Here is an 18,784-nt window from a genome sequence, read left to right on the forward strand (position 1 = left end):
TTCTCACAGTATCTATCATACCTTGTCTTGAACTCGTTCACCGTCATAGCACCCACAACAGACTCTGGCAGCTTATTCCACTCATTTACCACTCTAAAAGTAAAGAACCCAGCTCTAACACCCCTGCTAACCACACTCTTGCCCAGCTTCCATAGGTGTCCCCTAGTTCTCCCACCATCAGTCCTGATCTCAAAAATATCCTCTGAATTAATCCTATAGAATCCTTTTAGCAATTTGAATGTCTCAATCATATCTCCCCTTTTCCACCTATCAACTAGTTTCTGCAACCCACAAATCTTCAACCTGTTCTCATATGGTTCATTCCATAGACCTGCTATCATCTTAGTCACTCGCCTCTGGATCTTCTCCACCTCCTCCCCATCAAGAAGAAACCGAGGTAACCAAATCTGGGCACAGTAGTCGAGATGAGGTCTTATCAGGGCTCGGTACAGAGGTACAATAACTTGCTTGTCTCTGCTCGTCAAGGTATTTTTCAACAACCAAGTGAGTTGATGAGCTGATTTAGCTACTTTTGCAGTGTGCCCCTAAACTTCATCTCCCTATCCACCAACACTCCCAAGTCCCTGGCCTCATCAATCTCTTGGAGTACAGTTCCAAGAGATTGATGAGGCCAGGGACTTGGGACTATATGTTCGCCTATATTTGAGATCTCCATTATATAGTTTTTAAGTGATTTCTAATCTTGTTCTTAAGGATGTGAAGAGTTAGTGTTTTATATTGGTAGGCTGTGTAGGTCGAATTCTCTTGCAATTATATACACTCGAGTGTTTTCATTCTTTCTCATAAATATCTGCGAATCCTTAGTTCACAGGAACTTGTAGTTTTTCTCTGTTTTTGTCTTCCTTGCTTGGTATAAAAGATTTTTAAAGTATGGAGTCCAGTGTGTTCAGATATATAGATTGATGTTGGGAGTTTCTTGTCAGTTAGGATCTATGTTGTCGGCTTTATTTTCTTGCTTGGTGCAAGAATGGAGTCTCTCAGACGTCTGCTGGTAAAACAAGCGATGATCGGTGGCAGTCTCTCTCTCTCTTTGTTTTTTTGTGGGTCTTGGTTAATAGAGGCAATGTCTGTGGTTGCAACTTGAATGCCAATTTTGCTGCCAATCAGTTGCACTATGTTGCTTAAATCTTCTGTCTTTTCTTTTGGTATTCCCTCAATTTGAAGTTCTTTTTTTTTCTTTCTTTATGTAGCATGTGCTCCATTTGACACTTGGGTGTGTTTACCTCTTTCTGCAGCTCATCATTTCTGCACATGAGTGTTTCTTGCATTTCTATTGCTACCGTTATTTTGTCTTTATTTCTTGCATGGATCCTAACAATTCTTAAACCGTCATGTTATTGTACTGTATGTAATGTTCATACTCCTCAAATTTTTTGTTAATTTGTTACAACGCACATCAAAGTAAGAGACTTACTTTGATGTGCGTTGTTGCTTTTGTTTGGTGTCTGTTCTTTGTTCTTCATTTTCTCACGGCATTGTAGATAGCACTATTAAGTCTGTTTCATGGCTTCTTTTGCTTTCCACATGCTTTCTGAGATCCCGGAGCATTGATAGTGTTGTCTTCTCCCACATCCAGAACAATGTGGCCCATCCCCTTTGTCGATTAATGGCTTATTGCACTTGTTACAGCTCATTGTGCTTGACCTTCACTGTCTCTGTGACTTTTGGTCTTTCTTCCCTTTAGCGACTGTAGCGCGACTTTTTAAATGGCGACGTCCTTTGATCTTTGTTGGTTGGTGACAGCAGCTCACTCTGTGACTTTCAGCACACAAAATTTGGATATTACTTAGCAAATTTGATGATTTAAACGTTCATGTTTTCAGCGTGACTAGTAGAATTGAATAGCAGCATTTTCAAATTAAAAACACTAGTTAAACCACTTTAAACGTATAAAAACGGGAGCAGCAATAACAGAGTGCATGCATCTGTCTGCCTACACAGCATTCTCTCTGAATGATAATAATAATAATGACTTTAAAATGTGCTATGCTTGCAATGTACATTTCCCATAAACTAAAAATGTGACAGGCAAGGGAAATGTATGAAATATAAACAATAGGATGTATTAGTTGTCACGTTGTCGCCTTCTGGTTGTAGCAATAGCGGGGATAGTGCATCAGAAGTGAGTGTCAAAAGAGAAAAATGAGTATCATGATTGAGGGTGAGAAGAATGCAGAGGAAGTGTCTATGGCTTTTATCATTGGATAGTGTGAGAGAAGATGAAAATTTAGCAGCTGTAATAGATGGCTTTGACTTTGTGAAGGAATATTAAGTGAGAGCAGGATGATGAAGAGAAGAATAGAGGCAGAGTGAATGAAGATATTAGGAAGCTTTTGAGGATGCTGATGTGAGGAGAGCAAAAAGTGGAAGGAGAGAAAAAGAAAGAGCAGAAGTGAAGAGCAAGAAAATAAAAAAAAGGGAAAGTAAGGAAGGAAGATGAGAAAGAGTGAGATAGGAAAAAAAATGAGAGGAAGAAATGGAATAGGAGAACAAGAGTAGAGAGAGTGAAAGAGAGAGAACACATGAAGGATGCCAGCATAAGAAGAATGAATGAGACTTTGAGGAATGTGATATATAGAGATCTAGTAATATCATGTGTAGAATATTATTATTATTATTATTATTATTATTACGGGTATCTCCATGGAGTCAGTAGACTCATCGCGGGAGACCCAAACTAGCAAAACAATATCTGTCATATCTCTTCTTGAATTCATTTACAGACGAAGAGCTCACAACTAAGTCAGGCAATGAATTCCACTCATTCACCACCCTCCAGGCAAAAAACCTTGTTCTGACACCTTTGTTAACCACACTCTTCTTTAATTTCCAGAGATGACCTCTTGTTCTTCCATCACTATCACACAGCTGAAACATTTCCCCTGCATCAATCCTATAAAAACCTTTTAGTAATTTGAATGTTTCTATCATATCCCCTCTTCTTCGTCTATCAACCAATCTCTGCAATCCACAAGCTCTCAATCTATCAATGTAGGGAGCATTTTTTATATCACTCACCAACTTGGTCACTCTTCTCTGAACCCTCTCCACAGCCTCCTCATCTCCAAGGAATCCAGGTGACCAGACCTGAGCACAGTAATCCAAATGTGGAAGTATCAATGCTTTATAAAGGGGAATAATAACCTCTTTATCTCTGGATGTCAGTGTGTTCCTCAACAACCAAGTAATCCTATGTGCAATCTTGGACACCTTAGCAATGTGTCCTCTGAACTTCATCTCCCTATCTACCAATACCCCTAAGTCCCTAGCCTCATCAATCTCTTGGAGTACCTTTCCATCGATGTAGTACACAGCTGGTAATCTTTTAATCCCAAAATGCATGACTTTACACTTTTCCACATTGAACTGACATCCATTTTCTTTTGCCCATTTTACCAGCTTATTTAAATCCTCCTGCAAACTTTCAACATCAGCTTGATTTTTTATTGCACTACACAACTTTGCATCATCAGCAAACAACTGAATATCTCCCTTTAAGCCGTTTCCTATATCATTTATATACAAATTAAACAACATTGGCCCAAGCACAGAGCCCTGAGGCACACCACTGGTCACCTGCCTCATTCTGGACTCTGCTCCTCCATACACCACCTTATGGTATCTCTCCCTGAGCCATTCTCCTATCCATATCACCAATTTAATATCCATTCCCATCTGCTCCAATTTGCGTAACAGTGTTCTATGGGGTATCCTGTCAAAAGCCTTAGCAAAATCCAGAAGTACCACTGTGTAGCCAGTTCCTTTGTCCAACTCAGATGTTATTCTATTATGAATAGTTAATAGATTGCTAAGGCAGGATCTACCTTTAACAAAACCATGTTGGCCTCTATAGAGTATCATATCCTGATCCACCCATTCTTGAATTTTGTCTTTAACCAACTTTTCCAATACTTTTACCACTACTCCTGAGATGGTGATTGGTCTGTAATTCAATACCGCAGTTTTAGAGCCACCCTTATGCAAAGGAACCACTTTGCCTAACTTCCACTCCCTAGGGACCATACCAGAGTTCAAACTTGAATTAAATATCCAGGTAAGAGGGGTTGACAATTCATTTGCACATTCACGCAACACCCGAGCTGATATTCCATCTAAGCCTACCGCAGTGTTTGCATTTAAGTTTTGCAATATATTTAATACCTCTGATTCTTTAGCTTCAATTCTCACATTAGGTATTGCTATAGGTATAGAGATATCCTCACTTGGGTGATAGACTTTTGAAAAGTGATCACTCAGTAACTCGACTATTACATCTGATTTTTTCACCTCAATACCATCAGCACCCACTAAGGTTATCCTTCCGAAGTCATTCTTCCTCTTACTTGCCACATAGCGGAAGAACTCTTTGGGATTACCCTTGATCTCTTTGGCTAAGGTCTTCTCATAATCTGATTTAGCTTTTCTTACTATGCTGGTAACCTTCCTAGCTTGAGCCTCGTACTGCTCATGGGTGTCCTGATTGCCTTTCTCCTTGTAAATTCTCCATAACATTTTCTTTTTTTGCAGTTCAAGCTTGATACTACTGCTCATCCATCTAATGCCTGCCTTGTTTGACCTCCTGACCATGGGGACACAATCTGATATTGCTTTCCTCAGATACCCGCCCGATTTTATCCCAAGCACTGCTAACATCTTTCCCTTGCAATATGTTCTGCCATGGGATGGCTGCAAGCTCACTCCGAAGCTTGTTATAATTGCCTAACCTGTAGTTCCGTACATACCCCTTCTTAATAGAAAAATCCACAGATTTTGCAACCTCCCAAGTCAATACCACATGATCGCTTTCACCAACTGGAGGTAACGAGGACACCTTACTTATGCATATAACCTCTGAACCAATAACCAGGTCCAACACTCTCACACCACGTGTCCCTTCAGTTACGTGCTGTTTCAAGTAATTATCTCGTAGAAGATGTATGAACTCCATTTCCTTTTTGCTATGTGATATTTCCTCCTTCCAATTGATATCACCATAATTAAAATCCCCCATAATAATCACTAAGCCTTCACTCATTGCACTAAGTTGCTGATGCATGAATTCAATATCTCCCCCCATACTCCCTGGCCTATAGCAGCATCCAACGGTATATTTGGTTGCATTGGTCACTATTTCGCACCAGACTGCCTCAAATGAACTCTTATTCACATGTCTATCATCATGATATACTACTTTCTTTGACTGCAACACATCAGCTATCATCAACAGTACTCCTCCTCCTGTTCTATCTTCTCTATCCTCCCTGAAAATACTGTACCCATCACATTCAATTCCAGTGACCACATCTTCTGCTGACAGCCAAGTTTCACTAATGCCTACAACTTTTGGTGAGATTTCACTGACTAATGCCAAAAATTCTTCTCTCTTATTTCGAATGCTTCTAGCATTGGTATACAAAAATTGCAGATTCCCTCTAGATCTTGTACCGGCTTTAGAACTGAAATATAAGTCACTAACTACCGTAGTCCTATGCCGATTTTTATCCCCTCTCTTCTGCAATTTATTCTGCCTATAAGGATCAATAAATACACAATCAGTGCTAAAGTTTCTCTCTCTTACACTCAACCTTTTCAATATTAGTTTCCCTGCCCAATAACTTCAACCTGTTCAGAAAACAATAACTTCTTCAATCGCTTATGTCCTTCCATGCTGATAGTGCCTCTTGTTCTGGGGATGGTGGAGAGCAACAAAGGTGACTATGACAATGAAAAGAGGCTTCAAAATATACATGAGATAATAGCAATAGTTGGTGTGCATAGCTTGAATCAGTGTGAATTGGTTGGTGAAATTTGTGAATCATTTAATGTTAGAGACTGTGTATAAGTGAGTTGCTTGGTATGCCATTGCAGAATTGAAAAGACAAGTGGCAATAATAAATGACATAATAGCAAGGATGTATGTAGAAAAAGAGCAATATGTGATTTTTGGAGTTCATCTGATGACAGAGAAATTACATAACAGAACATATTGCTGGGGTGAGCAATAGTACACAAGGCTAATGGGATAGTCAAAATTGATTATTTGTTTATATAAAAGTGCCAGGAATATCACAAAAAATGGGGGGTAAGGAAATGGCCTAGATAGATTAAATCTGTACAAAGCTTATTAATATCAATGAAGCATGGTTAATAGAAAATAATCTTCTGAGGATAAAGCCACTTGTGATCCCCAAGAAATCCAGGTGCCCAAGAGTATGTGTAGATCAGTCAATGCAAGCAAATCATAGCCTTATAAAGAGGGATGATAACCTCCCTGTCTTCACTTGTTAGTGTTTTTCATCGTCCTAGTAATGCATTGAGCTATTTTGCCAACTTTTGCAATATGACTTCTGAACTTCACCTCTCTGTCCGCCATTACTCCAGCCTCATCAATTTCATGCAACCCAGTACCATCAATGTAATACAAAGTATGTAATTGTTTCATCAAGTGCATATCCTCACATTTTGCAACATTAAATTGACAAACCATTATCCACAATGCTAATTTATTTAAATCATCCTGCAGGATATCTATATCACCTTTAGCAACTATTGCCCTCCCAATTTTGTATTATCAACAGCAAGAATCAGAAAAGGTGGAAAAACAATTGACTAAACTTAAACACGATAAGAAAAAGGATCAGAACAAGAACACGCAGGAAAGTAAGTACTGAAGTTGGTAACCATAATATTAATAACAAGGTAAGTCAGTTAAAATCTAAGAAAAAAGAGGTGATATAGTATAGTGACTCAGTCTTAAAATTTGCACTTGCTGAGGGAGTCACCACTTCTAGTTTCCTGGGGGTGAAAATTAAAAATATGACAAATGTAATTGAAAAGCAATAAAGAAAAGTAAAAGAAATGGTGGTTCTGGTACCAATAATTTAACTAGTGGCAAATGTAGTATGAGAGAAGATATGAAGGGTCTGTTGAAAGAAGTGAGAAAGAAATGAGAGAGAGAGAAAGAGTAAAAATTGTAGTTTTGCTAGCCAGATATGATAGTACCAAGTTAAGAAAGAGGGCAATGACAGCAAATGATTTCATGCACAGGCTGTGTAAAAATAGATGTTTTTAGATGTGTAGAGCGTGTTTGATGGCAGAAAATATATATCCTGATGCCAAATGAATTCAAGTGCAGGATGGCCTGCACTTGAATTCATTTGGCATCAGGAGCCTGGAGAAATTACCTCTTGGTATGAGACCTAATTCAGAGAGTCAGAGAAACTAGATCATCAAGGAAGGAAGGAATGGGAAAAATGTGTATGAAAGTTCAGTTATGGTATGCAAACATGATAAAGATGTCTTCGAACATGGTTATGTATGTGATGAAGGAGTGGAAAAATATGCTTTGGGTTTGGACCTTTTAAGTATGTCTGGAGAGGGAAAAGAGAAAATTCTAGAACAAGCCAAATAGACTGCACATCTAATTATAAGAATAAGCTAGGTGGTAATTTATTATGTCTATATACAAATGCTAGGAGCATTAGAAACAAAGGGGTTGAGTTCGTTGCTTTATTGAATACGATGTGGCCTAAGATTGTTGGCATTACAGAAACCTGGCTATCAGAATCAGATATGGAAAGTGGGATCAAGTGTAATGGGTATACTGTTTTTAGGAATGACAGAAGCGATAGGAGAAGAGGAGTACTGCTAATGATATCAGATGACTTAAGTCCTGTTAGGGTAGAAACACAAGAAAACAATAATGGTAACAATGTCCCATGTAGTAGTGAGTTTGAGTCTATCTGGTGTGTAGTGGAGGTTAACAGAATGAAATATATGGTGGGGTGTTGCTATAGACCTGGTGGCTCAGTTCAGGGGACGAAGAAATGCATCGCCAATTTAGCTTTATGGGCACCAAACGAATCATCATGATGGGTGACTTTAATTTTCCAAACATTGATTGGGTAGAAGAAAAATCTCATAATAAAGAAGAGGAATTTATTGAATTGCTACGAGACAACTTTCTCAAGCAGCATCTGAAAGAAGGAACTCGAGGTGAAAGAGTGTTGGATTTGCTCATAGCATCAGAAGGGGTCTCTGTTAAGAATATGATTATTTTACCACTAATTGGTGACAGTGATCATGTTGTGCTTTCTTAGGAAGTATCTAATTGTATTGATGCTCCAATTAAAACAGGTTACATGCTGAACTACAAAGCTGGAAATTAGGATCAACTTAGGAGAATACTATCTTTGGTTCCATAGTATCAGTTACTGAATGGGAAAAATGTCAGCAATTCATGGGAATCTTTGTAAAAGTGCTTAAATGAGGCAGTATCTGAATGTATCCCTAGTGGTCAAAGAATAAATAGGTTGGGAGTGAAATGGATGTGCAACCTTATTAAGCAAGAGATCCACAAGAAGAAGATGATGTAGAAAGAATATCATGAGAATAACAGTGAGAGGAGTTATGAAATACATAAAGCTTAACCAGAAAAATAATGAGTATCGTGCATAAAGCTAAATCGGAGTATGAAAAGAAATTGGCCATGCAAGCTAAAGGCAATCCAAAAAATCAAAAGAAGTTTATTGTTATGCTGCAAGCAGAAGAAAGAATGAACGTGAAAGAATAACTTTATTGAATGCATACGGTACTCGAGTGTTGGAAGCTAATGAGATTGTTCAGTTAAGAAATCAATATCTTAGCACTCTGCTAAGATATATCAACCAGGTGTATGTAACATGATGCACAGTGCTACTGCTACATTGAATGAAGAGTTAGAAGTTCATAAAAATTAGGTTAAAGAGCTTTTGCATAACCTGGATAAGAATTTATCTATAGGGACAGATGGAATATCAGCCTGTTTGCTAAAGGAATGTTCAGCTGAATTGGCTAGGCCTTTCACATGTCTGTATAACTTGAGTCTCAACTCAGAAATGATACCACAGGAATGGAAGCAATATATGATAATCCATTGTACAAGGGTGTAATAAAATTAGTTTAATCCTTTATCCAAGTGTGAGCAAACAAAGTTTGCACCTGAAAGTATCTTCAGGACTGGGGTAAGGTGGTACAACACCAGGGCAACTCATTGCAAAGGTGGAGCAAGCTACCAACACTCCTATCGCAGTATCGCCTATAATGCAAAACACATCTCCTTGCGGGTATGTCTAATGTTATGCATTAAGGGAAGGGCCACTACCCAGACTAGTTTCGACCTTTATTGAGGTCTCTTCAGTGGGAGCCAGGCCCAAGTGGAGATACCACTGAAGAGAGCTCAATAAAGGTCGAAACTAGTCTGGGTAGTGGCCCTCCCCTTAATGCATAACATTAGATATACCCGCAAGGAGATGTGTTTTGAATTATAGGCGATACTGAGATAGGAGTGTTGGTAGCTTGCTCCACCTTTGCAATGAGTTGCCCTGGTGTTGTACCACCTTACCCCAGTCCTGAAGATACTTTCAGGTGCAAACTTTGTTTGCTCACACTTGGATAAAGGATTAAACTAATTTTATTATACTCTAACCAAGTGAAAAATAAACTTGTACAAGGGTGGTGCAAAAACAGATATGTCTAACTACTGACCCATCAGCATCTCCTGTGTGTTAGTGAAGATTTTAGAGAAGTTTGTAAGAACTTACATGCAAAAATTGGTAGCCAAACAAGCTATGCTCTGCAAGGAGCAGCATGAGTTTACTAAAGGAAGGTCAGGTTTTAGCAATTTGCTTATATTTTATAACGGCTGAGTGGATAAAGGGAATGGATACACTATGATAATGTTGGATTTTTCTAAGGCATCTGATAGGATACCACACAAAAGACTGTCACATAAAATGGAGAATATGGGATTGCAATATAAACTCTTGACTTGGATCTCAAAAAGTAGTATACAGTGGGTGAATCTGCCAGATTTAAGGTAACCAGTTGTGTACCTCAGATTTCGGTCCTTTGGCCATTATTGTTCAATCTGTACATTAATGACATCAAGGCAGGGTCTAACGTCAGATGTGAAATTGTTTGCTGATGATGCAAAGATAGGCAGAGCAATCAGGGATGCTACTGATATTTAGCACTTGCAAAATGATTTGAATAGTCTGGAAATTTGGGCAAATGAAAATGGCTATCAGTTTAATTTTTAGAAAGTGTAAAGTCATGCACTTTAGCATGATTAGAGTTCCAGTGGCATATTATATTAGCAGGGTTATGCTACAAGAAACTGAGAAGGCAAGGGATCTTGGCGTATTAGTGAATAGGAATTTGAAGCTCGAAAGTCACATAGCAAAAGTTGCAAATAAAACTCGGAGGATAATTGCAATGTTGAAGCGAACCTTGACATGTAAGGATAGGAAAAACTCTGAAAAATTTTGCCTCTTTATAAGGCTTTGATAAGACCACACCTGCATTATTGTGCAGGCTTGGTCTCCCAGGGATAAATAAGCTGTGGAAAGGCTGCACAAAAGAGTTACAAAGATGTTATCTTGAATATGGGATTTAGATTATGAGGACAGATTGCAAGTATGTGGAATTGCAGACTCTCTTTAACATGAAAAAAAAGTAATATGATAGAGGTCTATAAACTTTTGAATGGGTGATATCATCTGATGAAATATTTCGTTATATGGAAGGCGGGGAGAAAACATCGGAGGCATTCATGGAAGTTAAGGTTGTTCTCAGTCAAGAAAGGGGTAAGAGGTAGGTTTTTCTCCCAGAGAGCAGTGAGTGAGTGGAATAATTTGCCTTTAGGGGGTAGTGAGTGCATCTAGTATGAATGAATTTAAGGGAGGTATGACAGCTGGTTTGGACGATTTATAGCCTTCCTCAATGAATACTTGATTCCTTGGAGGTCTCAAATAATAATAATAATAATAATAATAATAATAATAATAATAATACTCTAGATTAGTATGGAGTATTTAAACTCTGTACTAATCTAGACAAATTTAAGCTCTTTCTACAACTATCTTTAACCACCTAAAGCTTTCATTTCAGTAAATTATGGAGATTACAAATCTGTTAGGAATAATTACTTTAATTTCCTGACAATTTGATCTTCATATTAAAGTCATCATCTGGAGTATGTGCATATAATTTTGTTTGTCTTTGTATATATATTTCATATAGTATGCCAAAGTGACAATGATTTGATCAGCTGTTATTCTACTGGACTGACCTCCAGTGAAAAAACACATCAAAGCTATATCCTATTTATAACATCATCGGAGAACAAATTCATATTAATACTTTTAATACAGTGATACTGATGGCCTAATCAATAATTCAACTTAAGTGTTTGTTATATTAAAGCTAAGATCCTAGATTACTACATTCGTAATTATAATTTGTAATGAACATTTAGAACAAACGGTTGTGGATTGAATATGTGTCATCCATATTCTTGGGATTTTTAGACCACCGTTATTTTTAAGATAAGGGTGGCCAATAAGAATTTCACAGGCTTCTTTAAATTTGAATTCATACAACATTATATCATTATGAACATTATATGTTCATAATGATATAATGAACATATAATGATCATACCGTGAATACTCTACATAGAATTGACTAGAAAGGCATGATCAGAAAGGCCAGATTTACCATAAATTTAATATCATTTATGTTCCTTTTTTTTTTTTTTTTTTTGGATAGGAATTATGCATCCTGTTTCACTTATATAAGGCAAACTACAGGTGCAATGAATACAGTATACTCTGGAGTGGGCCAGTGGAAGTGGATCCTTGGAGGAGTTGAATAAGCATTTTAATTTTGAAGGAGGTTTAAAAGGTGGCATTAAGGTTGTAATTTAACAGATAAGATCTGTATTTAATCTGTATATCATTTAATGTATGGAATGGCTACAGTTTTATTTTAATCGAGTTTATTTTTTGTTATTATTTTTCTTTATTTATGTTATTATTATTATTTCATTATATAGGCCTGGAGATGTGGAAATGTTAAGTCAAATTTGTTTAGTGAAAAGACAAGTGTGATCATTTAGGTCAATTTTAATTATAAAAATTGAGACAAAGAAAAAAAAAGCATTTTTATTTCTGCCATTTGTGAACAAGGAGGAATGATTTTTTTTTTTTTTTTTGATATTTTGAAGGATAAGAAAAAGAGGACACAAAAATAATCAAGAATTTTGGATTTGATCATTAAATCAGTATATTATTGTGAAGGTGTCGAATCTGCTTACAGTTGGTAAAAGTTGTTTATTAGTGGGGCATTAGATATGAAGTCTTTTGTGATGAAAAGATACATGTAGAACATATATCTTTAATAAGGCAGGTGATGGTCCAAATCTCAGAGCATGGAGCAACAGCCAGAACACAGAATTAGGTGGTGACCAATGCTTCTTGCAGTATATCAACGAATTTTTGAAAAGTTATAAAATGAGGTAAATGTAAAATGGATAATGGTGAAGTTGCTCGCTAACCTCACCATACATTCATTTTACACCTACTTATTTATTTTCATGATGCTACAATGGAATGTTCCAGAAGAAGAAGAATGCATTATATATAGACAATATAAAGGAGGTAATAATCTGTCATATGAATATAAAGAGTACACTAGGAAGATGACAGCATTTAGTGAGAAAAGAGAAAGTACAGTTTGATCAGCAATTAATATGTAATTAAATTGTAATTAAATTAATATGTAATTAAATTGCTTGTAAGTGAAATTTATAAGCAATTTAATAAACAAAACTATAAACTCCTTTTCCAAGGATCGGGATGGCACACATTCAGCCAACCTAATATGAAAGATTCAACATAAGTCAGGACTCTAGCCAATCTGCTAGTATTAGAAACCATTCTACTCCAACTGGCTGGAATAATGTTAAAATATGTATATAGTAGACAACACAAATAATAGGACTCTAGCGTTGATGTAAACATTTTTTATTTTTATTATTTTTATTTTTATTTTTTCTCACCAGAGGTCAGGCCAACAATTGTGGTAGCGGTTGGTCAGTGTCTTTAACTAACCAATATGATTGTAGTATAGCTTGTTTCTTGTGTATATTTGTACGCTCCAGAAGATGACCTTGACATAAAGATCGAAACGTCGAATTGTAGATTTTAGTTATATTAAACTAAAGTTTTTATTCAAACACGGTAGTTGTCTCCATAATTTTCAAAAATGCATTCAAAAATGCATGAAAACTATAAACTGTTTCCTGCTACAGTATAGACATATAGTTTCCTTTTCTTAATTTTGCTAGTACAAATGCTCGAAATGAAAACAGAAATGAAATAACTTGACAGATTTTAACAGAAATTATAACACTATTATTATTATTGTATGGGCACCTGCAAGGAGTCTAAAGACTCATCGTGGAAGACCAAAGCTATCCACACAATCAATCATACCACAACAAAGTACTCACAACTGACATGGCAACCCATTCCATTCATTCACCACTCTCCAAGTGAAAATGTAGCCCTCCCACCCCTACTAACCACATCTTTATTCAACTTTCAGGGATGAACTCTTTTTTCTGCATCCTCTATCCAAGTTCTGAAACATTTACCCTGAATCAATCCAATAAACCCTTTAAGTAACTTATGTTTCTTTCATATCTCCTCTTTTTTGCCTATCAACGAACATCAGCAATCCACACACTCTCAATCTATACTCATAGGAAATATTCCATAGCCTACTCACCATCTTGGTCACTCACCTCTGAATCCTCTATACCACTTCCTCATCCCCAAGAAACCAAGGAGACTAGACCTGAACACAGTAATCCAGATATGGATGTATCAAGGCTATATAAAGAGGAATAACAACTTCCTTATCTCTACTTGTTGATGTGTTTTTCAATAATCAAGTAACCTTATAAGCTACCTTAGGGATGAACTCTATAACCTATAAGAATAACCTATAAGATTAATATGCCCTCTAAACTTCAACTCTCTGTCAACCACCACCTCTAAATCCCTAGCTTCATATATTTCCTGGAGTACAGTTCCATCAATGTGGTACACAACTTGTAATTGATATGAAGAATATAACACACAGGCCAGGAGAGTGACTAGTATGGTAAGGAAGGTGAAACTGAAATATGACACGAGATTGACTCTAAGATTCAAAGAAAATCCTAGGCAATTTTTTAGCTATGTGGCCAGTAGGTGGAAAAATCATTGTGGAAGAATGACATTGTGGGATAAAAATGGGAATAGAGTGACTAGTGGAATTGTTCAATGAACACTTTATTGGGTGTATATCATCCTGGAGGAGTAAATTTTAATACTAGAGGGATAGGGCAGATTCAAGGTTTAGAGGTGCAGGAGGAGAACATGTTCCAAATACTGAGTACTCTGGATGTCAGTGACCAAATGGTATTTCACCACGAGTTTGAGAGAATGTGCTAAGGAACTGACAGCTCCTTTGACCTAGCTTTTCAATGAAAGTCTGGCTACAGAAAAGGTGCCCAGGGAATGGAAGGAAGGTAAGATAGTGCCATTGCATAAGGGCGGGCAGACTGGAAGTGTCTAATTATAGACTAGTTTGTATGTCATCAGTAGTTGTTAAGATCTTGGAGAAATTAATTAGGGACCGTATACAACATTGGGCAGATGAGGGTAATGTTATCTGTGAGAGTCAACATGGATTTGTGAGGGGGGCACTCTTGTTTTAGTAATATACGCTAGCCTTTTATAATAAACTTATAAGAGCAGTAGATGAGGGAAAGGCATATACTGCCATTTTCTTGGATTTAGCGAAGGCATTTGACAGGGTGCAACATGATAAGCTGATATTTAAGTTGCAGCACATGGGTTTGGATGTCAGGTTGGTCAACTGGATTCAGGATTGGCTGTCTGATAGGTATCAGAGAGTTGTGTATGGTGGGACAGTTTCAAGGAGGCAGAAGGTTACAAGTGGGGTCCCACAGGGCTCAGTACTGGGAACTATATTGTTTAACCTTTATATCAATGACATTGTCAGTGGATTGCAGGGGGATGTTCAGTTGTTTGCAGATGATGTGAAGCTGGGAAAGGTTATTAGTAATAGTGCAGATGTGGTAGTCATGCAAGAGGATTTGAATAAGCTAGACAGATGGACAAACGAATGGGGGTATCACTTTAATGCAGCTAAATGTACAGTCTTGAGGTTTGGGGCACATCGATAGGATGCTGCATAGTCTATTGGAGGAGATATACTGGAGGAAGTAGGGGAGACAAGAGATCTGGGGTTGATGATTGATAGAAACCTGAAATTCAAGGGACATATTGCAAAGGTGGTGAAGGTAACACAAAGGATTACTACAATAATGAGAAGGATGCTGACCTGCAGAGATAAAAGAGTTATCATTCTGTTGTATAAGACCCTGATCAGACCACACTTAGACTATTGTTCTCAGATTTGGTCCCCAGGATTGAAGAGGATAAATTAACTGTTGAAAGAGTACAGATGCGGATAAGATAACAAAGACAGTTTCAGGATTGCACAATGTTAATTATGAGGATCGGTTGAGGGAATGTGGACTGCAGAGTTTGGTGGATAGAAGAAGGAAAGGTGATATGATTAAGACTTTTAAACTGTTGAGAGGTGAGATGGTTACAGAGTTGACATTGGGGAGTTCTTTCGCTTGGTTGAACAGCGGGAAGGAGTGATGACAAGGGGCCATCCCTGGAAGTTACGAAAGGAAACTGTGAGCAAGAGGGTGAGGAGTGGTTTCTTTGCATGGAGGGTGGTTGAACCATGGAATGCATTGCCTGATAGAGTCGTGAAAGCGAGAACAGTCAATGAGTTTAAGGAGTGGTATGATGGACTTTGTGTCCTAGGAAGGACCTCCCACGATGAGTCTTTTGACTCCTTGGAGGCCTAAATAATAATCCCAAACTGCATAACTTTACATTTTATGTAAATTAGAATACATAAAAATGGATATGATACTGGTTATATGAATAAGAGGGTGGCTGCTGGAAAAAAGTGGTATATGGAGGGGCAGAATCAAGGCAAAGACAGGTGACTAGTGGTGTGCCGAAAAGCCTAGTGCTGGGTTCATTGCTGTTTAATTTGAACATATATGATATATGAAATAACCTGAAAGGAAATATTCAGTTTTTTTGCTGATGATTTAAAATTAGATAGAATAATAGTTAATGAAGGCAATGTGGAGAGCTTGCAGGATGATTTAAATAGGCTGTCAATATGACATGGGTATCAGTTTAATGTGGAGAAAATGTAAGGTTATGCATTTTTGGATAAACAGATTACAAGCAAGTACCACATTGATGGAACTGTACTCCAGGAAGTAAATGAAGCTAGATATTTAGAGGTGGTAGTAGACAGAGAGTTTAGAGGACATATTGCTAAGGTAGCCTATAAGATTACTTGGCTATTGAAGAACACATTACCAAGTATAGATAACAAGGTTGTTATTCCTTTTATAAGGCCTTGATATGTCCCCATCTAGATTACTGTGCTCAGGTCTGGTCTCCTGGATTTCTTGAGGATGAAAAAGCGGTTGAGAAGATTCAGAGACGAGTCACCAAGATGGTGAGTGGTCTGTGGAATGTTTCCTATGAGGATAGATTGAGGGTATGTGGATTGCAGAAGTTGGTTGATAGGAGAAAAAGAGGGGATATGATAGAAACATTTAAGTTGCTAAAAGGGTTTTATAGGATTGATGGAGGGGAAATTTTCAAGAGCACTTGGTTAGAGAGTACAGAAGAAAGGGTCATTCCTGGAAATTTAATAAAGGTGTGGTTAGTAGGAGTGTGAGGATTAGATTTTTTGCTTGGAGAGTTGTGAATGAGTGGAATGGGTTGCCAGAGTCAGTTATGAGTGCTTTTTCTGTTAATGTCAAGGAGAGGTATGATAGATTGTGTGGATGGTTTGGGTCTCCTGCAATGAGTCTTTAGACTCCACGGAGGTGCCCATACAATAATAATAATAATAATAATTTCTCCACGTTAAACTGACATCCATTATCTTTTATCCATAATAACAACTTATTTAACCCTCTCATGCATGAATTTTATATTCATTTATAAAAAATTATAATGATGATACAGTACCATTTAATCTTACAGTATTACCATGAATTCATTAATTTTGTTAAATTTGTGTCCTGTATATCACCTTGTATATCATCACATCACCTTGATTAACTATTACTTTACCTAATTTTGCAGCCTGCCTCTAGAAACATTGATTACACATCAACCTGACGGATCCTTGGAATTCAGTGTGTATATGAATCTCTCCCTCCATGCGCAGAGCTAAATACCTAAACCAACAGTGACAACACTTTCAAGATCAATGGTTACAATCTCCCACTATATGAAACAAATACTAACATTCCATATTATAACTTCTCTTTGACTTCTAAACTTGGATAACAGTAAATCAATAATATCAGTGAAGCTTCTGAAAAGCCAGTAAAAACCCTAAAAGAAAATATAGTCTCCTGACTACCTTTATACTGCACAAATTATTGCCAACAGATCAGATTGAACCTTCTGTTCTTCCTGCTGTTTACCAAGTTATGCAGTGATGTAACTTGTTTCTATGGCCAAACTGGAAGGAGAAGGAGACTGGAAAAACACCACCTTGCTTCACCAAATTAAATATGGAAACAAAAGCTTTTCCTCTGCCTTAAACTATCCTAGCCTCAATAAACTGGGTTGCATAAAACTCCCTTTCATTTGGGAAATGTAATCTTCAGACTTTCAATCAAACACAAGAGTATCCAATCATACCAAATGCGTAACTTATTTTAAGACTTGAAGCTGCTTTATTTTCTTACTTTAATCTTGCTGAAGTAGGAAAATAAATGAAGAAAAGTAGTGCTTGTAGGTGTACAACTGATCAAAATGTATGCATATCAGTGAACGTTTTTCATAAAAGATACTAATTTCACTTTGGTAAGATATAGAAATATTAATTAAATTATTATGGCTATCTCATCTATATTTTGTTTTAAAAAAATGAAAGAAAATAAAGTAATATTAGTAATAATGTATAAGCTTGAACATGAATCACATGCTCATCTTTTTCTCTCATTCCATTTTATTTCTTTGATATGCTCCTATAAATTATTAGCAGTGTATAATAAATGGGTAACAGTTTGATAGGAGACACTTTTGAACTGTAGAAATTATAACCCTATATAGTACATATTCCTGTAATATCTGTTTTAGATAAATGTAAACTACAAAAAGTACTATAAAATAAAGCAGACCTTACTGCCTAAACTGATCACTCTATTTGAACTAAACTATAGATCACATTTTAAGCATATATAGTATTATGTCTTTTTTTTTTCTTTTCTTTTGTGGTGGAAAGAAAACTTTGTAACAGCCTTAATAAGTGATTTAGGATATGTATCTGTATTAACAAGCACACACTATATATAATTGCTTTCCACTAGTCAAAAAACAGACTCACATAAATAGAGTTGACAATTATTATCCCTCACCTCTGCTGTTACCTAAATAGTTTCTGGAACTGTGTTCTTGGTATTATATAAAACACTTCTTCAATTATTACAGATACTAAATACATTCTATAAAAAGGTAGTTTTAAATAAGAAAATAAAGAGTTAAGAGGTTTGTAACACTTACATTAATTACTTCAAACTTTTCTTTTGGTAACCTGCAAATTAAAATTGCATTAATAAAGGATCATTTTATCCAGTCTGCTAAAACTAAATGAACAGAGATAAGCTAATTAATCACCTGAAACATATGAATGATTTATTGTTTTAAATGATAAGAGAAATCAATGAAGTAAAATATGTGGGACAAAGTCTGCATGTTATTTGCAAAATGTTATTCTTTATCTCATGAACGTCAGGCATTATGTC

At 36.7% G+C, this 18,784-nt stretch overlaps 1 protein-coding gene across 1 annotated transcript in view; it reads right to left on the minus strand.

The window, feature by feature from the left end:
* Nucleotides 1-18,784, minus strand: part of Invadolysin (leishmanolysin-like peptidase, invadolysin) — a 658,154-nt gene that overhangs the window by 274,474 nt on the left and 364,896 nt on the right. The window contains exon 3 of the mRNA XM_090405783.1: nucleotides 18,543-18,573. Coding sequence (XP_090261909.1) covers nucleotides 18,543-18,573 — 31 coding nt within the window. The remainder of the gene's footprint in view (nucleotides 1-18,542; nucleotides 18,574-18,784) is intronic.

Source organism: Typopeltis vanoorti, chromosome 15 (assembly GCF_054136105.1).
Source record: "Typopeltis vanoorti isolate ZY-2024b chromosome 15, IOZ_Tvanoo_1.0, whole genome shotgun sequence".
NCBI lineage: Eukaryota > Metazoa > Arthropoda > Arachnida > Uropygi > Thelyphonidae > Typopeltis > Typopeltis vanoorti.